This window comes from Pristis pectinata, chromosome 15, assembly GCF_009764475.1.
Source record: "Pristis pectinata isolate sPriPec2 chromosome 15, sPriPec2.1.pri, whole genome shotgun sequence".
Lineage (NCBI taxonomy): Eukaryota > Metazoa > Chordata > Chondrichthyes > Rhinopristiformes > Pristidae > Pristis > Pristis pectinata.
Window position 1 is genome coordinate 27,923,964 of NC_067419.1, and position 27,150 is coordinate 27,951,113.

Below are 27,150 nucleotides of genomic sequence, written 5' to 3' on the forward strand. Positions count from 1 at the left end.
CAAATATGGAAGTTTTAATGCTTTGGCCTTTTAATCAATACAGTCATAAATCAATTCAGCATTTACAGCTGCCCTGTTTGAGTTGATAACTGCATGGTGGCTGACATGGAGCAGCAGATTGATTCTCTTATAGTTAAAGCACTCAGAAAAGCATTTAAGTCAATAATAATTCTGAAAGTAACAGCAATATCAATGCCAATTTTAGATTGGGCATTAACCCCATCTATTCCCTTCCCTCCACTTTCAACAGGATCTTGGAAAGATTTGCATTTCTATTAAATCGCAAATGCTATTTTGGTTTTGGGGAAGGAAAGTCCATCTAGTGGGAAACTATTTTTCAAATCCATCCACGTCAAGTTCATGTGCATCAGTTCGTCTGGCTTCCTAATTAAAGCACATAGTTGAATCCCCTATTGGCAGGAACACAACAGATACTGAATGCTGCCAATTTTTTTCAGTGAATTTAAACAGTGCTTTGTTGCCCCTGGTTTCACCTTAACCTCCAGGGAAGGGGTGGGGGGGTGTGGGTGACCAGATGTTTGAATGTGTGTGCGCAACATTTGTGTGCACATGCCTGCGTGTGTGCATCTTTATGTGTGACTCTGTGTGTGTGTGTGTGTGTGTGTGTGTGTGTGTGTGTGTGTGTGTGTGTGTGTGTGTGTGTGTGTGTGTGTGCATGTATCAGTGTCTATGCTTCAATATGTGTGTACATCTGTAAGTGAGTGCATGTCTCACTGTATGTATGGTTGTACCTATCCATATGTGTGTGTATTGCTTTGTGTGCGTGTGTGTGTGTGTGTGTGTGTGTGTGTGTGTGTGTGTGTGTGTGTGTGTGTGTGTCTTCCTGTCTGCCTGTGATTATGTATGTGATAATGTGCGTATATGGGTATCTGTGTTCACGTATTTGTGTATGTCTATCTGTGTGTTGAGAACACATCAACCTGCGGTACACAGATAATACTTGCATATTTGCACAATTTGAGGGTTAGCTCCTGCACTGAAACATATGAGAGGATCAGCTTTAGACTAAATGTCTGGAAGCCAAGGACATTCTAATATCCTGCTCATCTCCGCCTATCCGGCCCCGGACAGTCAAGATCCACAATGACACATTGGTAAATGTTCTCAGCGAAGACAGACATCCATGACAAAATCCAAGACAAAACCACAGCACTAGCACAATCTTTGGCTGAGTGAGAAAAAGAGAGTTCAAAGACCAAGACCTTAAGCCTGCCACCAAGCTCATAGTCTATCAAGCAGCAATGATCTCCGCCAACCAGGATGTTTTGGAGACATGGGCAATCTAGAGTAGATGCCTCAAAGCAATAGAACAATGCCGTCAATGCTGCCTTGGCAAGATCCTCCAAATACACTGGTAAGGTAAACCAAAGCCGACATCCTCTCCCAGGTCAACATTCCCAGCACCGAGGCACTGATTGTGCCCAACCAGCTGCACTAGGAAGCCACATCATCCCCATGCCTGACACCAGATTCCCAGAATGAGAACTCTACTCCAAGCTCTGTCACAGCATGGAAAATTCTGATGCAAAGAAAAAACTTCAAGTAGCTTGTCAATGTCCCCTTGAGAAAATATAACTTCTTTGCGGACTCGTGGGAATCCCTGGCCCATGACTGTATAAAAGGGGGAAGGAATGCACTGAGCACCTTGAGTCTCCCTAGGAGGAGGCCATGCACAAACAGTGGATGCAGTGCTCAACATCTCAAAAAATACACCCACTTAACCCATCAAGCATCATCTGCCCCAAACGTGGCAGTGTCTGCAGATTCTACTCATCTCTGAACCCACAGAACTCCAGGGGAAAGAAAGCATCCTCGGTCCTGCCAAATAAGAAGGGTCTTTGTGTGTGAGTGTATTTGTATATTTCTGCATGTGTTTGTGGTAGGAAGAATGAGAAGAGGTAGTATAAACTAGGGGGCACAACAAGAACACAGAGATCTGTGGGCTAATTTGCATAGTTTGTTGAAAATAAGATATCCTTATTAGTCACATGTACATCGAAACACGCAGTGAAATGCATCTTTTGCGTAGGGTGTTCTGGGGGCAGCCGCAAGTGCCGCCGCACTTCCAGCGCCAACATAGCATGCCCGTAACTTCCTAACCCACACGTCTTTAGAATGTGGGAGGAAACTGGAGCACCCGGAGGAAACCCACGCAGACACTGGGAGAACGTACAAACTCCTTACGGACAGCCGCCAGAATTGAACCCGGGTCTCTGGCACTGTAATAGCATTACGCTAACCGCTACACTACCATGCCTGCTGGGGAGATTGGAAAGGCGGCTTATTGATGTACACAGAGGCCTGGGCATTATATGTAGAGTACAGGAATGAAGAAGTTATGATGAACTTCCATAAGACATCAGTTAGGCCACAATGGGAGTGCTGCGTCCTGTTCTGGGCACCATAAATTGGCAAATATGTAAAGGCTTTAGAGATGGAGCAGAGGAGACATTAAAATGATTCGAGGGACGGGGAGCTTTAGTTATGTAGATAGACTGGAGAAGCTGAAGTTGCTTTCCTTGAAACATAGAAGCTTGCAAGGAGATCTGATACGGATAGCGTAATGCTATTACAGCGCCAGAGACCCGGGTTCAAAATCATATCGGGTTCATACAGTGCAGGTCGAGAGAACCTGGTCCCATTGGTGAAAGGATCAAAAATAAGGGACGCAGAATAAAGATGATTCACAAAAGTGACATGAGGAAGAACTTCTTGACACAGCAAGTGGTTAGGGTCTGGAATGCAATGCCAGCGAGAGTAGTGGAAGCAGTTTCAACTGTGCTGTTCAAAGAAAAACTGGATAAACATCTGTGTATTGGTCATTAGTGTATGGCTCTCTGTGTACATGTATGTGTCTGTGTTTGTGTCACATGCATGTGCCCCTCTGTGTACATGTGTGTATTTGTGTGTTTGAGTCGCTAGTGTATGTCCCTCTTCGTACATGTGTATCTGTGTGTTTGTGTCACTAGCCTGTCTGTCAATATACACGTGTGTATCTGTGTCACTAGTATGTGTTCCTGTGTACATGTGTTTCTGTGTGTCACTAGTATGTGTCCCTGTGTGTACATGTGTCCCTGTGTCTGTGTCACTAGTATGTGTCCCTCTGTGCATATGTTTCTGTGAGTCACTAGTATGTGTGTACACGTGTGCATTGGTGTGTCTGTCACTAGTATGTATCCCTCTGTGTACATGTGTGTATCTGTGTGTCCGTGTCACTAGTATGTGTCCCTCTGTGTACATGTGTGTATCTGTGTCATTTGTATGTGCCCCTGTGTACATGTATGTTTCTGTGTGTCTGTGTCACTTGGATGTGTCCCTCTGTGTACATGTGCAGGCCGTGCGAGTGTCGCTGTGTTTGCCGAGGTCCCCGCCCGGCGAGCTGACTGCAGTCCGTAGCGTTCGGATCCTCTCCGCGGCAGCACTGACTGCGCCCAGCGGGCGTGGCTCCGACCCAGCACCACCGCGCAGACAGCAGGAAGAGGGTGAACAACTGGAGGAAATCCCAACGGCAGAGGAGGTGGGAGGTAATCATGGGGAAGCAGACGGGTCCGGCCGAACGCGGGGTGCAGTTCGAAAACGACGAATTTCTAAAATCGACCAAGTTGCTGGGCGGCGGCGAGGAGGAGCAGCCCGAGCAGAGGGAGCACCACCGGCGGGACCCCGGGGGGATCAACACCCACATCAAGGTGAGGCAGAGCCCGAGACCTGGGGCGCTCGCCCTCCGCCGTCCGGGGGGAGGTACCGCCGCTCTGTGGCAACCGGGGCTGCCCCTGCACCGGCCTGGCTGCAGGTTGACAGCAGTGTGACGGGCCGAGAGTTGCAGGCTGGGCTCTGTGCATTTCGCGGTGCAGCGTGCATCATTTAGAAAAGTCAGTAACATTGTCCGGAGGACAGTAACGCCCGGGTTTATCCGGGGCTGCCTGCAGAGGTGTCCTGCAGGACTTGCCGCAGGTGTGAAGTGACCTGCTGACAGTGCATGGGGACCCTGATGTGCTTTGTTTATTCTCGCCCCAGGTTTCATTCGAAGACGTGATCGCAGAACCTGTTGCGACGCAAAGTTTCGACGGAATTTGGATTTGCAGTCATGCGTCGTTTGAAATCAGCAAATTCGTGCTGTACAAAGTGCTCACTCTGTTCCTGGCCATTCCCCTAGCCTTCATCATAGGGATTCTATTTGCCGTAATAAGTTACGTCCACATTTGGTAAGCGTGTGTCCCCTAATTCTGTTATCAGCCTGCTTTTGTTTTTATCCACCCCTGCCTTGCGACCTGCCTGCTCCGTTTGATAACAAATCATACAGCACATGCAGTGGTTAAGATAACATTTGGTTAATATCAGAGATAAATTAGATGATGAGAATGCAGAAAGTCCTTTCCTGCTCAAACAAAAAGGATCCAGTTTGCCAACACAAACTAAATGTTCAGTTTGTCGGTTTTGTTAGAGGAGAAAACATTGACCTTGAATTTCCTGCGTGGGCCCCATTCCCACGCCAGTTTTTCCAATCTCAATATTCCGTGTGGATCTAATAAGAGTGAGCTGAAAGCATAAATCAGCATGAATGCCTTCCATCTAAACAAAGCTCTGAACAGGCACCACATTCTAAATTTTGTTGGCATGGGGCTCCTTACCGTGTCCCAGGCTTCCTCTACGTTTTCCGTCACCCTTCAACTCAACATTGTTTGCCTCATAAATAACTGGAAGTACAAGCAGCGGTCAGGGATCGGTGACCTGAATGAATGGCAGGGTCACTACTGTCGCCTTCAATCAGACTGAATCATTGAGAAAGAAAGGGAACGACTGAGAAGGCAGGTGAATGGAGTCAAATTGATGTGGAAAAATAATTGCTTAGGGCAGGAAAGTTTGGAATAAGAGAGGGAGCAAGGGATAATGATGTATAAAATAAAGGCAGAAAATGCTGGAAAGACTTTGGGGGGGGTGGTGGTGTCAGGCCACATGTGGGAAAAGAAACGGAGTTAATGTTTTAGATCGAAGACCACATAACAACATTTAAAAGACCTTTGGATGGGTACATGGATAGGAAAGGTTCAGGGGGATATGGGAGAAACACGGGAAAATGGGACTAGCTGAGCTGGGCATCTTGGTCGGAATGGATGAGTTGGTCTGAAGGGCCTTTTTCCATGCTGTAGACTCTATAACTCGATCTGTGGGAAGAGAAACAGAGTTAACTTTTCACCTGAAAAGTGTTTGTTCCCACAGATGCAGCCTGATGTGCTGAGTATTTCCAGCATTTTCTGGTTTTTAGTTTAGATTTCCAGCAACTGAAGTTTTTGTTTTGATTTTTGAATAATGATGTATGTTTATTTTAAATGTTAAAATCTCTACTACCAACTTGTTCACAGTAGGAAGGAAGCTCTGCAGTTTAACATTCCCTATTTGGGCTAAAGAGATGGTTGGTATTGCAGGAATATAAATCTCCTTGTTAAAAAGATATGCTGTTGAGTATTAGTTTTTTCTTTCTGCCATGTTTAACAGTCTGTCTACAAACGGAAGCAACATCATAATGCTGAAAGCAGAATTGAGGGCAGGATGCCATTTCCACAAGATTATAGGAGAGTACAGGGTTGGGAAGAACAGCACAAAGTTGTAAAGAAATTCTTTCGCGCAGAAGAAAATTAATATCTAGAATTTTGTACTTTAGAGGACTGTGACGGCTCAGTTGTTAAGTATATTCCAGTCTGATAGATTTTTAGGTATTAAGGAATCAAGGGATATGAGAATCGTGAAGGAATGTTGAAGTAACAGATTATTATAATTGAATGGTGAAAAAGAGACTTGGCACTGAGTGACCTACCCCTTCTTCTTTTCTCATATTCATACATCTTCCTTGCTGCAACTTACTGAACGAGTTGTAGCTCAATAACAGCAACACCATCAAATTCCAAACGTTAAAGCTCCAACTCATTCATGTGCACTGGTGAGTATTTGCAGTTAGGATACAGATCACCCCTGATTCAATTGAATGGTAGAACAAGGACAAGGAGCTAGAGAACCCAGCCCTATCCTTATGGTCTTGTATTTCTGAGTTAACTTAGAGGCTAACTACTTTTACTGAGGTAAGACTGGATTAAAAAAGATACAGGAAGGATCCCCAGATATAGAGGAACCGATTTACTGTTCCATCACATTCCATCACCGGACACATCTTGCACTCCCTTCCACTTTCAGTCTTCAAAGAGACTGTTCTCCTTGCAACTCCACCCTTCTCGTGGTACTTTCTCATGCCAACGCAGAGGATGCAACATCTGTCTTTTTACCTTTTCCTGCCATTCAGGGACCCAAATTGCCCTTCTGGGTGAAAGACTTTGGAGAAACCAAACATGGATTGGTTGACTGCGATGGTGAACATTTCTGTTCAGTCTGCAAGTGTGTTTTTGAACTTCCAGTGGCCTGTCACTTTAATTTTCCATTTCACACTGTCACCTCCCTTTCTGTGGCCTCCTATACTGTTCCAATAATGCCCAACATTATATTTGAGGGAACAGCACCTCTTCTGCCTGGGCATGTTGCAGCTCTCACACAATATTGAATTCCACAGTTTCGGTAACCATCTCTCTTTGTCCACAGATGTTGCTGGACATTTCAGTTTCAATTGGCTATTTTATTTCTTTCTCCAGAATTTAATTGTTGACGTTACAACTTTGCTCTGGACCCTATCTCATACATTCCCTCTGTTTTCTCCACACCTCCCCCTTTCTGCCACTTAAGACACATTTCTCACTTTTCCCATGCTGACAAAGGGTTATTGACCTGAAATGTTGACTCTCTTTCTCTCTTCATAGATGTTGTCTGACTTGCTGGATTCTGCCAGTGTTTTCTGTTTTTGAATAGGGAAACAGAAGTGGACACTGGAGAATCAGGAAGGGTGAGCAAAATGAAAGAGAAAGTCCTTTCTTTTAGAAATGAGATAATCACTAACCAATTCAATTCAGGGGAAACATCTTTCTCAGAGTAGATTAAAATATGGAACCTGCTACCACATTGAGCATTTGATTCAAAAGATATTTTGCCTCAAAGAGTTAGTTAAATGGGGAGGATATAAAGACTAACACAGAATAGTTAGGCCAGAAGCATGTTTTTGTGTTATAAATTATGTAATTGATCAGATAATTAAGATGCTACTCTTGTGGAAATCTTTCTCTTTTTAATGTGACTTACGCTGAAATCATAAAAATGCATGAAAACAAAGAGAATTTAAAAAATTAGGTTTCAATGAGAACATTAAATGTGTAAGAAGTAGCAATGAAGTATCAAAAAAAAGACTTTTTCTGCTGTGATGCCAAAAGTTTGGCTTTAATTTTAGAAGTCGCTCTGAAATGGTACAATTCCAGGAAACTTATGTATGAGACTTTAGAATTTACAGGCACATCTAGTTTTGTAGGGAGAGGTTTGTTTTGGGGACAAATTAATAACTTTAAAAAAAAATCAAGAGACATTTAGATTTGTTGTTTATTTGTGAGTCATTTATTAACACCTTGAAATCCTCAATCCCTTGCATTTAACTTGTCTCCAGAATGCATTTATTACTGGCTACAATTATGTAGAAAGTACAATGGTAGGCAAAAGCTATACAAATATGAATAATTAGAGGCAAATCCTAAATTCTTAAAACTTCTTCAAAAAATTTAAATGCACCCGTATAATTTTTTTTCAATCTTAGGAATTATTAGCATATCCAAACATATTGACTATTTTTTTAGGATATTTTGATAGTGTGACAAAGGATTTACACGCAAATGTTGAGAATACTTGAGAGTACGACAGGTGAAATGTGTAAATTTGAGTCAGTACTATAGAAATAATAAATTCATCAGTTCTGAAAGTGTAATGTTTAGGGTGCTATTCCTCATCAGGGAAATGAAGAGGAAGGATTGGCAGACCAAAAAAAGGGAAGGGAAAGAAACAGGTCAAGACCAGTGATTGAGATTGTTTTAATTGTTATGGGTGTTGGGCAGGTGAAACCGCAATTTCGTGGACCACACTTTATCGGAAATCTACTAGCTTATTTCTGTTCTTTACTGGTTTTGTATAAACCAGAGAATAAAAATGTATAAATAATACAATTTCTCCCTGTTCATTGCATATGCAAAGATAGTAGGGAATGTAGTTGAGCTAGAAAACTGCTGCATTTTTTAGTGAGTGGAAAATGAACAGCTTGAAACACTGAGTTTTTCTTTTGCTGCCTTTTATCATTATGAATCTGTGAGATGTTTGTGATTAATTAAGTCTATATTTTAACTTAAGGTTTCTTATGCCCATTGTGAAGACCTTCATGATGATTCTACCCTCCATCAAGGTCATCTGGAAAAGTATTATGGACACGTTTGTTTCTCCTCTGTGTGAGAGTATGGGCCGTTGCTTCTCCGCGTTCAATTTCCGCATCACTCAAGATTAAAGAAGCAAGATAAAGGTGGTATCAGAGGGAACAATCAGAACCCAAAAGGAATATTTCCAGACTTTATGAAATAAATAGCATTATCTATGCTTAAACTTTTCATTCCGAATGCACTTTCAGAAAGTATCTGACATCTTTTTAAGTATATACACATTTTGCATAAACTTCATTTAGAAATATGTATACATATAATTGATTTTTTTTTATTATAAGCCAGTATGCATTGCTGGTAATAATTAAGGAAGTTTACACCAAGATATTGCCATGCAATAATTAAATCCTGTTCTGTATTTCAAGAAATGTTCATATTACTTCATTCAAAAAATCATAAAATTCTGTGGCACAGAGTAAGACCATTCAGTCCATCAAGTCTCTGCCACCCCCTTGCAGTGCAATCCCATCAGTCACATTCCCCTTCCTCTTTCCCCCTGATGCTCTCAAAAGGGCCTCTTCATTTCTCTTTTGAAGGCACTCATTGGTCCTATTTCCACCAGCTTGATTGACAGTGAATTCCAGATCCTAACTATCTAAGTAAAAAAGTTTGTCCTCAATTTCCTTTGTATCTTTTACCCAGAATTTTAAATCTGTGTTCCTTGCTCCTTGATCCAGTTGCTAATAAGAACAGCTTCGTTTTACCCTTCCTGAAGATGTCATGAAATTCTTCATCTCTGGAACTATTCTAGAAAGATATTATCCACATTGTGTCAGACCTTCACATCCTTCATTAAGCTTGTGTACAGAATTGGAAGCAATACTCCAGTTCTGGGGCCAAGCGGTTTTCAGTGTAATTTTTCTCCTTTTGTACTTGAACGTCACCTTATGAATCCCAGCATCCCACATATTTTGCAAACCACTCTCTCTACCTGCTCTTCTACTTTCAAGGATTAGTGTACACTTATGTCCTGTGCACCCTTCACAATTGTGCCATTTAATTTACATTCTTTCACCTTGTTCTTTCTGGCAAAGTTCATCAAAGTTCTCTGTATAAAGAAAAATCATGTGTTGTGTACCTGCCCACACAGCCAACCTCTCCATGACTTAATTTACTACCCTCCTCACTGTTTAACATGCTTCCAAGCTTTGTGTCATCCACAAATTCAGCAACATTACCCTGCAAACCCATGTCTAAGTCATGAATGTGTATATAATCCCTATGACCTCAGCACTGACCTCTGGGGAACACTACTCTGTACCATCCTCCAGTCTGAAAAGAATGCATTTAAATACCACTACTCTGCTTTCAGCCTTTAAGCGAATTTCCTATCCATGTTGCATGTGGCCCTTTAGTTCCATGAAATTCAATTTTACTAACTAACTTTTTGTGTGGGACTTTATCGAGTGCCCTCTGGAGATCACTGTATTCCCTTCATTAATCTTCTATCACTTCAGCAAGAAAAATTGTTGGGTTAATCAAACCCAATGCTCTCCTTTATCAATTCTAAGTTCTCCATGTGCCTATTAATATTTTATCAGATTATTGTTTCTGAAAGTTTCCATCAAGTGAGATTAAACTGACTAACCTATAGCTGCCTGGTATGTCCTTCACCTGCTTTTTTTTATAGAAGGATGTTACATTTGCCATTTTACAGTTCTCTAGCACCTCCCCATTATCTAGAGAGGGTTGGAAGATTATGGCAGACCCTTCTGTAGCCCCCACCCCCATCTCCCTCAATATAATAGGATGCATCCCATCCAGACCTGGTTAATTGTTTTACTCCAATTATATAGGGCTCTACTGAGACCGCATCTGGACTGTTATGCAGACATCAGGTCCACCTACCTAACAAAGAATATACTTCTCTTGTAATGAAGATTCACCAGGTTGATCCCTGGGATGATGGATTTTTTGAGTGAGCAGCAAACATGCAGATTGGGTCCAACCTTTCTTGAATTTAGAAGAATGAGCAATGATCTAAATGAAACATACAATATTATTGCAGGGCATTGATAGTTAGATGTGTGGATGACATTTCCTGTGGCTGGGGTGTCTAGAACCAAATGTCACAACCTCAAACAAAGGGGCCAGCTACACGGGACAGAGATTGGAAGACATTTCTTCACCCAGAAGGAAGTGTCCTTGAAATTCTCTACCCAAAAAGGCTGTGGAAGTTTACTGCTGAGTATATTCAGGCAAGAGATCAATATTTAGATATTAGGGGAATTAAGCAATGTGGGATTAGTGCAGGAAAGTGGTACAGAGGTAAAATATCAGCATTGTTCTTATTGAATGGCAGCACAGACAGGATTGGCTAAATGGCTTCCTCCTGCTTCTACTTTAAGCATTGCCAATATTTCTAGTAATTCTCCATTATCAGTCTTCATCTCTTCTGTCTTCCTTTCCATACAGATTTTGGCAATATTCTTTTCACTTAAGACTGATTAAAAGGTACTTATTTGATATTCCACCTATGCTTACTGACTTTATGAACGTATCACTTTCATTATTCCGAATTGGCTGCACACCTTCTCTTACTACCTGCTTACTATTTACATGCATATAGAAGACTTCCAGGTTGACACAGGAAGGTTAAAGTCATCATTTAAGAAGAAACAGTTCTGAAGTTTTGATGGTTTTTCAGAATTGCAATTGCACTATTTTCAGTTATCTGAAATCATTGGCAAGCAAAGTTGAATAAATTGCATTGCTCGAGACCAAACAATAAGCATTTGCCATTGGCAGCACCCATATGAATAAATTGCATTGCTCGAGACCAAACAATAAGCATTTGCCATTGGCAGCACCCATATTTAGAGGATATATTTGTAAAAGAAATCATAAAGGACTTCTCTTACATAGTGCATTTTCACAATATGACCTGCAATTTCCTAGACATAATTGATTAAATTAGGGATTGATCATCTTCTTATATCAGCAAGTCCTCTATCTTTCTCAGTAGTCTCGCACTTTCTGTAAATTCTTGTTGGTACATCATTCTTATCCTTTCTCAATTACATTGACTCCCAGTCTCCTAATGCATTGTTAAAAATTGTTTGTCTTCATCTCACTCCCCTACCTTTTATGAGACTTCCCACTATTTTATATTTCCACTAGATCCTCCAAGTCTGGCCATTCCATCCTCTTTTTCTAAACAATTTGTGGCAAAACATTCAGTCACATTTGCCTGACTTTATGAAAAACCTTCTCTGCCTCTCTTCACTGCATCTTTCAAAACTGTCAAAATCGTCCTTTTCAACCAAATGTTGAGTCACCTCTCTAATCTTCTCTTCCATGGGTTGGAGTCCATTCTTTATCTTTTTTTGCTGCTTCTCCGTAAAATATTTTGTAATTTTTTTCTCATGCTCAAGTGTGTATTTAAATTCAAGTTGTAACTGTTGTTATTGAATATCGAATACTAATATTCTAATTGATATAATGAGAATCAATAAGTTCTGATGTCTCTTAAATTATTGGGTTCTACTTTACCTTTTCATTGTGGATATAAATAACTCAAGATCCAAATACACACACACACTTTTTGATATAATACTGTCTGTTGTGACTTTGGAGTCCAGAACTGTGTTATTTTATTAACATACAATATTGTGGACTTATTTGCAAATTTTTAGATGCTCAGTTTTGCAACACTTGAACAGATTGTGCACTGTACTTACGTATATAACTCTGGTCGTATAATGTTTGCACATAAGTGCAATAACTATACCTATGCTTTGGTAGGCTGAGGTACCATTACAAAGTTACAAATAAAAACAATTCAATGGCACCACGTTTTTTTCTGTTTTGTTTTCCTTTCATCATTTTGTCCAATATTAACATGAAACTAAAACTAGCTGTAATAAAGATTTAAGAAAAGCAGTAAAACTCCAATAATCCAGCAGTCTTGGGCCTTTGGTGGTGCTGGACTATTGGATGTTATTTCGATTAATACCCCAATACATTTTAGTTCCTTTTTTTGATGTTATACAGTATAGCCAAGTAAGTTTATAGGGATGCAGTGAGTGGAAAGGGAGCGTGATGAGTCAGATGCCAAACCATCAGGATTTCGAAACAGGTGGAAAGCAGATTATTGAAGTTTTACTTGATGTCAGTTTACAGTGAGGATTGTGCAATTTCAAAATACAGCAACTGCTGATCAAACTTTTCTTTTGTATAAATGAGCTTTCAAAGCATCCTGACTGATCTCTTTCATAGTGAAAGCACCATCCATAGAGTGCTGTTGTACAAACCAAAAAGTCACATATTTAATTTCGATCTGTGATCAGTTAAGTGACAGCAAAAAAGGCAATATTTAAAATAACATAATTGGCATCGAGAGCTCACTGAAGATTCCAAGAAGTTTGCAGATAGGTCCAATAAAGTCAATCTGCTGATAGAGGTGGCTTGTTCATAAAGCTGATATACTGAGTACAAACTGCAAATGCAGCCTTGCTAAAATGTATGACAACAATGGACTTTGAACTTAATGTTATACAACAACCAAGAGAACCCAGTGAAGTCTGAGATGCTGCACTATGTTGTGTTGCCTATATTGATTTATAGTCAGCTGATTAATAACCTGAATTGTAGCAATGCACAATCAAATGACTGATTATAAACTCAATCCTTGAAGCTAAATACTAATTGCAAACCTAAAAGGCTAAATAAACTAGCAATTATAACATCTGCACAAAACTAAATTTCATATGTAATCACAATGTTTAATCTTATGAAGTTTCATGCCAAGTTACTCTGAATAATTTATATAAATAAATATTGGGTTGATATCTGAGCGGGAAGCAATTAGCAAAGGAAAACAAATTGCAGTATCTCTGGTTATCAATGCTTCAGCTGCTGGTAAAAGTTTCTCTTCAATTATTCTGTCTAGACCCTATATAATATTAGTCATCTATCAATTTGCCTATTAACCTTCTCTGTTGTAAACAATGTAGCTCCAGTTCCTCCATGGTTCTGCATTGTTCTGATCCCTAATGCCTGTAACTATTTTTGTAAATCTTTCCTGTGTCTTCCTCCATGCCTGCATGTTCTTCCTGATGTTTTCCTTATTAGACACAGTGTCCCAATAGGGACTGTGCTATATTTTCACATTAATTTCCTAGCTTTTGCACACTGACTCTTTTATAAAACTTGGATTTGTACGTTTATAATACCCTTCACATCCTCAGGACAGGCTGAGGTGCTTCATGAATGATTAAGTGGTCATGAAGTTAGTCAATGTTGTCTTAACCTTAGTCCCTTGAGGTTGAGACTGACCTGCTTCCATTTCAGTTCTGTGGGTTCTGAGATGGATGATGAGGCAAATGGAGGACAGCAGACTCTGCCACACATGGGGCAGGAGGTTTTTGATGGGGTGAGCCAGTGGTTAGCTTGAGAAGCGGTGCACTCCTTCTACCATTTACACTGGGCTTCTGTGTTCTCCCAGTGAAGGTGCTCTATGTTCTCAATGTGTCCCAAATGCCCCTTCTGTACTTGGAGCAGTGTTGGGCCAGGGATTTCCACATGTGCGTGAGGGAGTAGCACTTTCTCAAGGAGGCTTTGCGAATGTTCTTGAATCATTTCCTCTTTCCATCTGGTCATCTCTTCCCATGACAAGAGTTTAGAATAAAAAGTGTTGTGGGACACTGGGGTTAGGCATGAAGCAGTGTGCCCACTGGAGCTGAGAGTAATTAGGGCCTCATTACGAAGACATGCGCTTGGAAGAGGACCTGATGTTGATTCACCTGTCCTGCCAGTGTGCCTGGAGAATTTTGTGGAGGCAGCATTGCTAGCATCTCTCCAGTCTCTGTAATCGAAGGCATGGAAGGATAAAAGAGGGCAGAGATTACTGGTGCCTGCTAAACCAAGAGCATTGTGCCAGATTTGAGATCTTGATCTTCAAGCACTCTTTTCCTCAGACAACCAAAGGCCATGCTGGCGCACTGAGGGCCTTGGTTAATATCATAGAGTCATGGAGTTGTACAGCATAGAGATAGGCCCTTCAGCCCATTGCATCCATGCTGACCATTAAATCATCATTGATACCTACCTTTTTTGCAAAGCAGCTCCTAAGATAAAGGAAATGATCCACATTTTCCAGGATTTTGTCCTGGACCCTCATTGTCAAGGGGCAGTGTACTAGAGCAGGGGCACCTTGGTAGAGGACCTTTATTTAGTGTACACTTCAGTGAATGAGTTGACAATGACTTGGAGCTTGGCTTCCAAATGAGCACATATGCAAGTGCAATCCACCCTCCCCAACTCAATAACTGTCAGGGTGACCTTGGATCCAGAGTGGAGGTGTCATATGTTGACCAGTTTTCTATTTGTTCTGTAGGATAGCTCTACTCCAGCAGAAAGTTCATTGGACTGAAGAACAACAATGCAGTGAGGCAGACTGAGAAGAGTGTTGGAGTGATGATACAGCTTTGCTTGTCACCAATCCGACTGAGATTAGGCCTTCTGAGGACCCATAGGTTAAGATCATAGTTTGCATGCCCACACATAGCAGACAAAAGATGGAGTCAAATTTCTGCAACAGACAAATTTGGGAAGGATTCTCCACAGGTCCCCTTGATCGACAGCCAACAGCTTATGTGAGGTCTTAAAAGGCCATGTATAATGGCTGATGCTGCCTCCTGTATTTCTCTTAGAGCTGTTGCACAGTGAAGATCATGTCCACTCTGCATCCAGATCTAGAAGAATCATCTAAGCAGCTCTTAGGCTACTAGGGGAGGAACCTGGTGATGGCTTTCCCTGTGCCAGACAGCAGGGATACCCCTCTGTAGTTACCAATCAGATTTGGGTCCTTTTTTCAGATGGTCATTCTTATGATAATCTCAGAGGTTCTCTAGCATGTTTCCCCCTTCCCAGATGTGGGAGATGTTGTGTATTTGTGATTGAAGTTCCTATCCAATGAGTGTTAGGATTTTAGCAGGGAAACCATCTGCTCCCACAGCCTTGTTCTTCTGTTGGTATAGGGCCTTTTAAATTACTTGTCGGTCTTGGATGACAGCAGGACTGACGCAAGTCATTGCTGTGAGCTGAAGTCAGGGACACTCATATCAAGGTTAGAGTGGCCGTTAAGAAACAGATCTTTCCAGCCGGCATTAATTTCCTTTGTCCTTGCTAAGTTCACATTGTTCATGGCTCTCAGCAGGATGAGCCCTCAGGTGTTTGGGCCATAGGTAGTCTTGACCCCATTGAAGAATCCAAACATGAAATCCTGCAGACTTTCCACCAATCACCTCTGCTTTAGATCGTGAGTTTTCTGTTGGCCTTCAGGTGCCTGTAAATCTGTCCCTTTTACCTTGAGGTGAGACCATAATCCACCTGCTATAAACCAGCTCATGCAGATCTTTGCTGCCCATATCTTTGAGGGGTATGAGAGCCTATCTTGCCATATAGGAAGCTATATGGCGATATCTATAAGAAACTACTCCGATACTGCTCAAACGAACCTTTCTCATGAGCTTGAGAAAGAAATATAGGCCTGGAGTCTGGGAGAATACCCCAGTCCTTCAAATAGTGTTATTTAACTCTACCTGAGGGAGGTCAGGGCCTCAGTTTATCCTTGCAGCTTAAAGTTACTACCTCAGGATGGACAGGTGCATGAGGTGCTTGAGTTAGAGTGGTTGAAGGGATAGGGAAGGTTACAAAGAAAGATAGAGCTCAGGACATGAAAGGATTTAACTGAAGGGTGAATATTTTATACGAAAGCCATTGGGGGGCTAGGAATCATTATAAGTCAGTGAGCAAGATTTAGTGTTGAATGGGTACAGGCAGCAGAAATCCCAATTAATTAAGTTTCTAATGGGTGGAGAAAGGGAGTGTGGTCATTAAATATTAGAGCAACTGAATCCAGATGGTAAAAAGGTATGTTTGAAAATTCCAGTAACAAATGGACAGAGACAAACGATGTGACAAAGTAGAAGATGTGGCTGAGAATCAAAACAAAACTGCAGGTGCTGGAATTCTGAAATAAAAACAGAAAATGCTGGAAACACTCAGCAGGTCAGGTAGGGTCTGTGGAGAGAGAAACAGAGAACGTTTCACATTGGAGACTTTGTCAGACCCAATCCTAACAAGGTGTTTCGGAGTACCTCTTGTGGTTGAAGGAGGCACCGAGGTTGTTGTGACTGAGCTGGTGGAAGGAATCACAGGACCAAGTGTCCAGAGCTGGAATTTCCACCCCTAGTTCCTTCATGACTGCACTTGCCTGGGCCAGTTATTGAGGACCTAACCCACCTGCCTCTGCAGCCTGGGTCCAGGAGGCCAGCTCTGAATGGCGCTCTGATTCCAACCCCCAAAACACCCCTGACAATGTTTGACAACTGGCAAATGACAACTGGCAGGCACAGTAGTGTAGTGGTTAGTGTAATGCTTTACGGCGCAAATGACCCGGGTTCAATTCCAGCCGCTGTCTGTGAGGAGTTTGTACGTTCTCCCTGTGTCTGTGTGGGTTTCCTCCCGGTGCTCCGGTTTCCTCCCACATTCCAAAGATGTACGGGTTAGGAAGTTGTGGGCATGCTATGCTGGCGCCAGAAGTGTGGCGACACTTTGTGGGCTGCCCCTAGAACACTCTATGCAAAAGATTCATTTCACTGTGTGTTTCGATATACATGTGACTAATAAAGATATCTTAGCTGGGGGGGGGGATGAAAAAAAATCACTAAAAAGTAAAATTACACAAGGAGGCTTATAAACACCGACAACTTTAAGGTAAAGCAATTTTACTTTTGATGCAATCACGAAGGCGGCACGCCAGTGGCTCTACTTCGTTAGGAGTTTGAGGTGATTCGGTATCACCAAAGACCCCTACAAATTTCTGTAGATGTACAGTGGAGAGCATTCTGACTGGTTGCATCAGAGCCTGGTATGGAGGCTCTAATGTGCAGGATCTAAAAAGGCTGCAGAGGGTTGTAGACTCGGCCAGCTCCATCACGGGCACAACCCTCCCCACCATCAAGAAAATCTTCAAGAGGCCATGCCTTAAGAAGATGGCATCCATCATTAAGGACTATCACCATCCGGGACATGCCCTCTTCTGTTACTACCATCGGGGAGGAGGTACAGGAGCCTAAAGACCCAAACTCAGCAATATAGGAACAGCTCCTTCCCCTTCGCCATCAGAGTTCTGAACGATGGCAAACCCGTGAACACTCTCTCCTTATTCCTTCTTTTGCACGATTTATTTTATTTGTATTTTATAGTTTTTATGTCTTTGCACTGTACTGCTGCCTCAAAACAACAAATATCACGTCATATGTCAGATAATAAATCTGATTCTGATTCTGAAATGAAGGCGTTCTACCTCCCCTTTGCCTTTGCCCGACTATCACCGTGGAACTCAGTGAGTCCTGGATGCTGCGCAGGTTAGATCCGGAGTGGGATCTGTGGGGCGATTGGGGAATCCCAGCATTGGAGGCTTCCCCAATTCGTCAGTAAATCCCGAATTTACGCCGTCCGCGGCACATCCGCGGAAATCCGGGACTCCTCAACATTGACGGCTGAACGCCGTTTATTCCCACCAGAACTGCCAGGAAAAGTCAACACAATCCGGCCCCGAGACCGGGTGTTGGCAGGGGCCGGAAGGCTAAAGGAAATGCTTTCCCCGAGATTTAGCAGCAGGGAATGAAGATACTCTCCCGAGCTTGAAACTCCGACAGCACAGAGGCGGCTGAGGAGTTAAGTACAGTGCTGAGCAGGGTGGTCCGTGTCTGCAGATAATGTTGTCTGGGAGTGCACATGTCCACTGTGACAAAGGCAGCGGAGAGGTTGGCAAAGATTAAACCAGCTCGCCTACAGTCGTGGAGAAAGTCCTGTAAATCAGTGGGAGTGGGTGGTATCTTCCGTTACCTATGGGGAAAGTTTGACTGTATGACTAGAGCAGTTTATTCTGGATATTCTGGATCAGAGCATCACACCTTTATTCCCCTATCCCTCATGTTACTTTCCTACAACCAGCAGGTCCCTGAACCGACTGCACAACCCTAACCCTACCTCAGCAATAGAACAATACGAACACCTCTTACACTCCCATGGACTTTGCCTCTGTGTCTTTTTATGCATTCGGGTCTTGTTTTTGCACCGTCTTTTTAGTTCTCTCTTCACTTGTATAATTTATGTGTAAACGATATTCTGCTTGTTGTCTGTACCAGTGTGCCCGTGATGCTGCTGCAAGCAGGTTTTTCATTGTACCTCACCGTACGTGTGCACATGGCAATAGACTCGACTTACCACGTCGGTACAAAACCAAGGGACAAAATAGATTCAGATAAAGATTTATTTTACTGGTGATGTCATGTCATTGATATAACCAACAACCCCACGGACTCATGGAGATATACAGCACGGAGACAGGCCCAACTCGTCTATGGTGACTTTTCCTTCACTTCACACCGTCTGCCCCTAATAACGCCAACACATTCCCCTCCCTCACCACTCCTTGATAAGAAATGTATGTCACTGTTCTGGTGACCGTTCCTTGTCCACTCATCCCTTTGCCTCCATCTATCTTCAGAGTAGCCGGTCACTACTTCCCCGCAGTTATCTCCTGAGCCTGCCTGCACCAGGACGCGCTGCGCCTCTCACAGACTCCGTCCCTTGCTGCCTGTTTATCCCCTCCTGCTTCTCGCACACATCTCGCTTCGAAACGTGGGTCGCTCGCCTTGCCTCACGTACATTTTACCTTCCTCTCACACCCTTGGCAGCGGATTCGGCCATTGGCCCACACCCGCAGCCCTGATACTTTCTATGATTCATTGAATATGAATGTGCATTTCCCGTTGTAACTGGAAACTGCACGTCGTTTGCACTGAGATTCACAGCCCAGGGTAACTGGCAGCCTTCCACCAAACCCGGCGATCGCTATCTGCTGCAGAATTACCTTCCTGCCGCAGAATCCTACTTTAACCCACCTGACTTTCTGAACACATCCAGTTGTTTGGAGAACTATGTCTGGTGAGAAGATCGGAGAATTTGAGGTAAGAAAGGGTGCACCCGCCTTAACTGCGAGAGGTATTGGAGCGAACAGGTTTAACTTGCCACTGCTAAAGCAATGAGCGCGGGAAGCGACTCAGTGTCGGCAAGAGTTGGTCGTATGTTTGGCAGGAAACTTGTGCGCCTTATCTGTGGCGGTGAATGCGGGCAGGTCATCTGGCGATAGTGGGAACACAGTGCGGAATAACTCAGTTAACTATAGCTCAGAAACGAAATCCTCTACCAAGAGCTCGCCGTTGCATTGTATTCTCTAAGTTCAGAAACTGTGAGGTTGTTAAAGTTATCGCCTGAAAGTGCATAAATTTAATCAGGTTTGCATTTTAATTAGGAATTATTCACGTATCATCTTTGTTAGGATACAGGAATCTGCCGAGGGGGTTCACAGGTGAAAATCTCCAAACATTCCTTTTAACAACTTGAGTCCCAAACACATCTTGTGTATTAATCCTACGCTTTCTGGAGATTTTATTTGTTCGAAACTGGAACTATTGGTGTGTGGGCAGGGGGGCACATTTGGAGTGTCTGAAAATCTGGAGGCTCAAAGAACCCTCTGCAATAGTTTGTTTCGGAATGTATTGAACGCAACAATGAGACTGCTGGAAGATTTCCCAACAGATCAATAGTGTCGTGACGGGAGTGGGCTGCTGAAATCGAGGTTTCACAGCATGGACACTGTAGCGGTGGGAATGAGGTGTCCGGACCAGCGCAACGTATCCCACAGCAGCAGATGTCCCAGCAGATGGCTGCAGTCCTGTGCTGGCCTTTGGTGGGAGAGTTCCCAGCAGATGTTCCCAGTGTTTGCTGGAATCACTGAGGACTCTGGTGGGAGATTTCCCAGTGTTTGCTGGAATCACTGAGAACTCTGATGGGAAATTTCCCAGTGTTTGCTGGAATCACTGAGGACTCTGATGGGAGATTTCCCAGTGTTTGCTGGAATCACTGAGGACTCTGGTGGGAGATTTCCCAGCAGATGTTCCCAGTGTTTGCTGGAGCCACTCGGTGATCTGTGCTGCCCCCTGGTGCCCGGTCCTCAGTGACGCCGCTGCCGCCAGCCCCGTTTACAGGGGTGTGGTGCGCTACGACTTTCTCCCATAAATGCGCTCAGGCATCCAAAAGTTCTCCTTAGACATCCGACGGCGGCCACCTTCGGCGCGTTATATCCGAACGGCTCGAGCTTTGCGATTAAAGCGATTCTTGTCACCTTTCCCAGGGACTTTTATATCCGTCGCCCATCCGAGACCACGGGAATATTTACAAACCCAATAATAAAATGGAAGATGAGAAGATGAAAGAGGAATATGTGCACGATTATCACACCAAAGAGATCGACTTGGTCAACAGAGACCCAAAGCATCTGAACGACGATGTGGTGAAGGTAAGGAGCCAGCCAAGATTTAGAAAAGTTGGGGCTTTTGCAAAGACTGAACCTAATGCAAAGAGGGAACAACTTTCAGTGGAAGTCCGAACTGCTCTCAATGTTATGGTAATCGCGTCAATTGCAAAGAGTGTCTTGCTTTCTCCGCCGGTTCGGTGACTCCAGTGAAGGTGATTTGAAGGGATCCGCTGTCACCAGGCGATCCCTGTCGAAGAGCCGTCACGGGGCAGTGAAGCAGAAATAAACATGGAAATAGCTGAGCGGCAGCTCATCCGTGAACACCCGCTGATCCCAGCGCCGACAAGAACCAGCGCTGTCTGCAGTTGCTTCACTCACGTCCCCCACCTCCCCACGCCCTCCCTCCGCTCTGTTCTCAAAGGTTCATGTGGTGAGCACTTGTTGGGAAGAGGAGGGTGATCACCATCCCCGCCCGAAATACCTCGAGTCCTCCCCAGCTTAATCCTGGCAGCCAGCCTGCACGGTTCGAAATCCTCTGCAGTCTCTCCCGCCCTACCCCAGATACTCCTCCCTGCACCACACTCCGCCGAAATAACCAGACAAACCCGGCCGCACTCCACCCCACCCACACTGCCCAAAGCAGCCGCCTTAAATAGCCCACTGAACCCGGTCCCACTGTCCCCTGCACCCCACTAAAGCATCTACCCCAAGTAACTAGTGCCAACCTCACCCCTACTCCACCCTACTTGAAATGCCCTTCCAACCTAGAGCCAATACACTTGCCACCTGGCTCACCCAGTCCTGCCTAAATAACCTGTTGGAGCCCAGCCCTCCTCCTCCATTGGGGCCCCAGTCCATCCCACCCAGAATGTGTCTCTGAACCCCAGCCCAACTGCACCCAGTGCTCATTGCCCCCTACCAAAAATAGCCCGCCCAAGCCCAGCACCATTCCACCTGGTTTGCCCAAAGTGCCCCACTTCATCCCTATTGCACTGGGCCTCAGCCCACCCTGCCCAAAGTACCGCAATGAAACCCGCCAAGTCCCCTGCCCAGCCCAGCACACCCCAAATACCCTAGCCCAACCTGAGCCCACCCTGCAGAAAATACCCCACCCATTCTACCCAACATCGAGCTCAATCCACCTAGCCAAAGCCTGGAATACTTCGCCTGCCCCATATTCACTCCACTCTGTTCTGCCCTTGGCCGACTCAAGTGGTGACCAGCAGTGAGCCCACTGCACCCAGCTTCCTACTCAATCCAACCATCACCAAACCTACTCTACCCACCCTTTCCCCTCTCCACCCCCCCAGCTTATGCATGGTCTAACTAACACCAAGCCCACACTACTAGGCTCCTCCCCTGGCACTAATCCAACATTACTCCAACTAGCAAGTCCACACTGCCCGATCCACTCTACCATTAACTCAGTGCCAGGCCCACTCTGCCCAGCCCATTCCACACCATTCTACCCGATCCCGTGTCCAAGGTGTCCAGCTACCCAGTCCACTCTACTGCACACCCCCAACACCAAGGCTCTGTACAAATTCTAACATACAGTAGGTTAATGACCTCAGTGTAATTAGAATCAACTCCAGGAGAATCCAGCCCCCAAACTATTTCTGATTCATATGCCTCTTATCAAAAGAACCTAACACATCAACTGGATTGATTTTACAAATAGCACTGTGATGTAGTATGGAGGAGGTAACTTTGTTTAAGGAAAACCATCCTTCATTTTAAACACGGCACATTGACTTTTTTTGAGACCAACAAACAGCTTGAATCTGTTTTTAATTTGCCATTACTACATTACCCACACATCTGATTGACATAAACGAGAAAGTATTTGACAACCAGTTTTTTGTGTGTAGCTCCCTTTAAACCACTGATTTATTTAAAATTAAATTCAGCTGTAGTTGATGCTAAGAAATCCATAAGCTTAGAATTTGTAGAAAACAACCTTGCCAGTCAGTCATATCCACAATAGAATAATATTTTGATAGATTTTAGTATTTAATTGTTGCCCTAAAGGGGAAGCGTGACCTTGATAAAGTGTCATTCCAATATGAACAGGTGCAAGACAACATCAACATCATAGAGCTGACAGTAACTTTATTGCATTTTATTAAAAGGTGATTTACAGAAGGTATACTCATGAAGTACATGGTTCGTTTTCTCTGCTGCCTCAAATCTGAAGTTTCCACCATCCCATTCCTGCAAAGGAAAAACGTGCCTCCTTAGTTCAGAGGACAGTGGTTTCATAATTAGATATTCACACTTTGAAATTAACCACCACAGGAAAAGTTGCATTGATAATACACAATTGCATATTGCGTAATATTTTCTATGAGCATTGGAGTGGTGAACGGGAAGATTTTACTAAGTCTACAAAATACAACTTTACTTCTATGGATCACAATAAATGGTTTTCAAGGGGCTATGTTCTTAAAAAGCAAATGTACCTGTTGTTAATAATGTGTATTTATTTTTCAACTGTTTTTCTGTCAAAGTACAGTTCTCATTTAAAGGTCCACTGATAATACTTCTATTTTTGATAAAAACAGCTTTTAAGTTGTCATCCGTTGGTAACCAAATTTGAATAGAAGCAATCCTCTTTGATTTTAAAACCATGTCTATATAAATTGGAGCAGCTGCAAGGGTAATAATTTGAAAGTTGTCAACAGCCAAATAATTTATTTTACTTTTAAGGAGGAAAAACAAATTCATATTCAAAATTGTATGCAAATATTAATTTTGTAAAATAGTTCATTGAGGTAAAAAATTTGCATTTTTTTCATGCTAGATCAACACTTGTGGCATTGTAACAGTGGTAATTTTTTTTCTGAAACCACAGCTAAACAACTCTTACAAAGCTTCAAAACACAGTGAGCCTGATTTTTTTGTGTCTATTTGCAATCCAAACACTGCAACATTAAGCAGTGTGTTGTTTCATATCATGGCTCAATTTAATGCTAATTGGGATCTGGGGATTTTCATTTTCTTGTGCACTGCCACCTACCTCTGGCCAGGCTACTGCCAACTGGTGGCCAAAACAAAATTGTCAGTCTTCCTGATCTGTTAAACTCACTGGCTTGGGATTTACTTTTGATTGAACCACCATTAGTTGGGCGGTTTTGTACTCAGCATCAACCACCACAAAAGAGAGCTCAGAAAGACTATCTGAGCGATAATCCTAGTGAATGAATAGCTTTATTGTTTCCTCCCCCACCCTGTGAATTACATGGCATTTGAGCACATGGCTGGAATTGTGCCTCATTGAACCATGTTGAAGAGGAGCGATTTGATCTTTAAGTGCCTGCAAATCGAAAGTTTATTTCTTGTTACCCAGATGGTCCTTGAGCTGGTAGTTCTGCCGGGTTCTTGCTGGAAGCATTATTGCCAGGGGAAAACTTATACCAACAGCTAAACCAGGCAAAAATCATACATTGCAGGGAAAAGTAAACTCATTCCAAGTTCTCTTAATGAAACTCTAGTACAATCAATATTGAGAGTTTACAGACGTACGGTTAATTTACATGAGAGCCGAATTATATAAAATGACGGCACAGTGATTTAATGCAACATCAATATGATGGCCTAGACTCCCATATGACTTTTTGATGGAGGGGTCATGCCAAGCAAATAAACAAGTACTAGTAGCTGTCAAAAGGGGGAAGGGGCGAGAGGGAAAAGGAAACTATGTCTATCATCTCAACATACTTGATACAAAAAAAATTAATGGAGAGAAAATCCAAGAATGAAGATATTTGTCTAGAAAATGAATTGCTGTTGCAATAAGAAGAACCAACCTGGATAAATATGAAAGAAAGTCGTGGCAGATCACCCAAAAGCACAGTAATAGAAAATGAAAAGGGTTGCTGTTATGGGTAAATCTAAAAAGTGACTGGTTCGCTTTGAAAGGTTGTGTACAATCTCAAGAGGATGGAAGTGTATTACCAGAACTAGCAGGTAGATGTCATGAAAATTAATGCAGGGAAGGACAGTTTGGAGGTAACAATTGGATAAGTGTTGAGAGTGATAAAGACAAAGGAAGTAGAAGTAGGAAATCATATGAGATGCTAGATTTTATACATTGAAAATAAGCAGAGTAATCTGCATTAATATAACACATTTCACATCTTTAGAATTCCTAAGGTATTTGATAACAATGAGTTACTTTTGAAGTATAGTCACTGTTATAACATAGGTCTGTGGACAGCAAAAATGGAAAAAACACAGCAATACAATAAATAAATGTGTAATTGTTTCCAGTTGAACAGGCAGATGGACCCTTTAAAAGATTATCGTTCAATAGATCAATTATTGCCATATATAGCTAATTGTGCTTTCAAATATAACTAATACATTACTGAATATTATTCAGTTCTTGATTAACAGTCAAGGTTACTAGGCACATGAAAATACTCATAGTTATATGACTTGCATGGATGTATTCTCAAACACCTGGATACATTTGTTGCCAAAATGATAAAACAGATTAAAATGTATGTTCTTCTATATTTGCTAAGTTATGCTGATTGTTCAGTAAATTTTACATGTAAATGGAATTTACCTGCACCATGTGAGTGTGTGTAAGGCATTTTCACTGAATTTGTACATGGTATCAAACACTTTTCCTTGGGTTAAACATCTGTATCCAGTCAGCAGTTTAATTGAGGAATATTAGGTAATAGACAGCAGTGCATTGAACTCTCAGCATCGATGATAAATTGAAATCACTGGAATTGGACTTGAATCCAGAAACATTTGAACTGAAGCCAAGTTTTCTACAATTGAGGTGTCTGGCACTTGAGGAAATGGTGGTTAAAATGGTTAAAATTTTGGGTGCCATACAGAACTGCAAGAGGTTCTCTAAAATGAAATGGGTGGCAAGTGACTTCTGATGACAAGAAATAAAGAAAATTAGTCTTTCTTAATTAGAACTGAGAAGAGAAGGTCTTATCCAAGTATACAAAACTGGAAGGGTTCTTAAAGGCAAATCAGAAGAAAAATGATTTTGTTGGCCACTACATTAGCAATTAGAACTTAAGACCATCACTAAAAACAATGAAGGGAGGGGTTAGAAAATGTCTACTATGTGTAATTGTTAAGACATGGATTTCCCAACTGGAAAGTTAGGAAAGTTTTTAAATTAAAAGTGGATGACCATTGAAGAAAAGTCAAATATAATGTTTGTCAAGTCTGCTAACTTAAATTAGTTAGCTCTTAAAACTAAGCACAGGTATAGCAATGTGGGGTTGACTCATTTTTCTGATGCAGTAGCACACTTGGACAGAAGCTCTTGGTGGAGGGGGTGCACAGAAAAGAAATGACTTGTACCTCTTATATGTGCCTTCAATTACCATTTCAACTGCACTGCTAACTCTGGATAGTACTCAAGACACTGTGTTCCTGTCATTCACCTATAATAATTTCTAGCAATCAGGAGTCAAACCTAACATTCATATGCCCCACCATGCCCTTGCTCATGTAGTACTGCTGTAAGCCACATGAACACATCTTACTGCAGGTGTGTACTGCCAGCTATTCACCCATAAAAGGCATTTTCTTCTTTTGCAGTCCCTCTGGATCAAGGATGACCTACTGCCACTCCAGTTCTGAGCATGTGCATAAATCCTCTTAACACAGTGAGACCATGCTACCATGAGATCTTGGTCCAATGACAAGGAGTCCAAGACTATTGGAAACCAGGCTCTGCATCCGATAATGTAGCATCATCCATAGATGGATAAGAGCACAGCTGAATCTAATTGGATCAGGGTACAATATCTCTTCAATGGTTATAGATATGTCATTTAATTTCTGCTCCTGTCCCCATTATTCTTCAGCAAGGAAATACGTTACTAATATCAAACAGTAATCTAATCATCAATAGAAAATTTGCAAATCCCACATTTATCTGTTACCTTTATGTTTGTTGTAAAATGCTTGTATCTCGTGATGCCCTAGGTGAGTCAAAATGCAAGCAAGAATACACATTCATTATTGGAAGCTGCAAAGTGAACTTATCTCTACTCAGAACACAGACACAGAAAGTTTCAAATCCATAATGCTATCCCTTTCTCCCCTTGTTCTGAAAACATCACCATGTCTCTAGACCCAACTATTCCAATGCTCTTGTGGCCACCATCCTACCTTGCATCCTCATAAACTTGACCATCCAAAATACTGCTTGTACATACCTCCATCCAGCATATGGCATAAAGCTCATTAATAACACTATCTGTTTCTTGTAGACACATCATCACAGTTGGTACTAGCTAACCACCAATGGTTAAATGTGGTACATGGATAAGAGATTGCAGTTGGAAAGGACAGATGGAAGCAGAGGCTCCAGGTTGCTTCCTCGTCCTCCTTCTGTTCTGCCACTGTTTACTGTGCGTCTGGTGGCAAGGACTGTGCTCCACATGATGGTGAGATTGTGTGATA

The 27,150-nt window shown here is 42.6% G+C and overlaps 2 protein-coding genes across 5 annotated transcripts in view; both read left to right on the forward strand.

Moving 5' to 3' along the window:
* Positions 1–3,373: 3,373 nt before the first annotated feature.
* Positions 3,374–12,156, forward strand: cav2 (caveolin 2). The gene is made up of 3 exons (XM_052030743.1): positions 3,374–3,707; positions 4,036–4,223; positions 8,284–12,156. Exons 1-3 carry the CDS (start codon positions 3,552–3,554, stop codon positions 8,432–8,434), a joined length of 495 nt encoding a protein of 164 aa, XP_051886703.1. The 5' UTR covers positions 3,374–3,551; the 3' UTR covers positions 8,435–12,156.
* Positions 12,157–18,890: 6,734 nt separating this feature from the next.
* Positions 18,891–27,150, forward strand: part of cav1 (caveolin 1) — a 39,874-nt gene continuing 31,614 nt past the window's right edge. Inside the window, exons 1-3 of one of the 4 annotated variants that reach the window (XM_052030768.1) lie at positions 18,897–19,351; positions 20,578–20,742; positions 26,281–26,385. In XM_052030768.1, the coding sequence (XP_051886728.1) occupies positions 19,322–19,351; positions 20,578–20,742; positions 26,281–26,322 (237 nt within the window). In that variant the 5' untranslated portion in view covers positions 18,897–19,321 and the 3' untranslated portion in view covers positions 26,323–26,385. Of the gene's footprint in view, positions 19,352–20,577; positions 20,750–26,280; positions 26,386–27,150 lie in introns of those variants that run through there. The other 3 variants (XM_052030766.1, XM_052030767.1, XM_052030769.1) reach the window with 3 other exon arrangements.

Bases quoted from the DNA above. Each gene is read 5' to 3' on its own strand.
- cav2 (XM_052030743.1), top strand. From the start codon at position 3,552: ATGGGGAAGCAGACGGGTCCGGCCGAACGCGGGGTGCAGTTCGAAAAC. The intron at 3,708-4,035 runs GTGAGGCAGAGC...TTCTCGCCCCAG, and splicing joins GGATCAACACCCACATCAAG to GTTTCATTCGAAGACGTGAT. The intron at 4,224-8,283 runs GTAAGCGTGTGT...TTTTAACTTAAG, and splicing joins ATAAGTTACGTCCACATTTG to GTTTCTTATGCCCATTGTGA.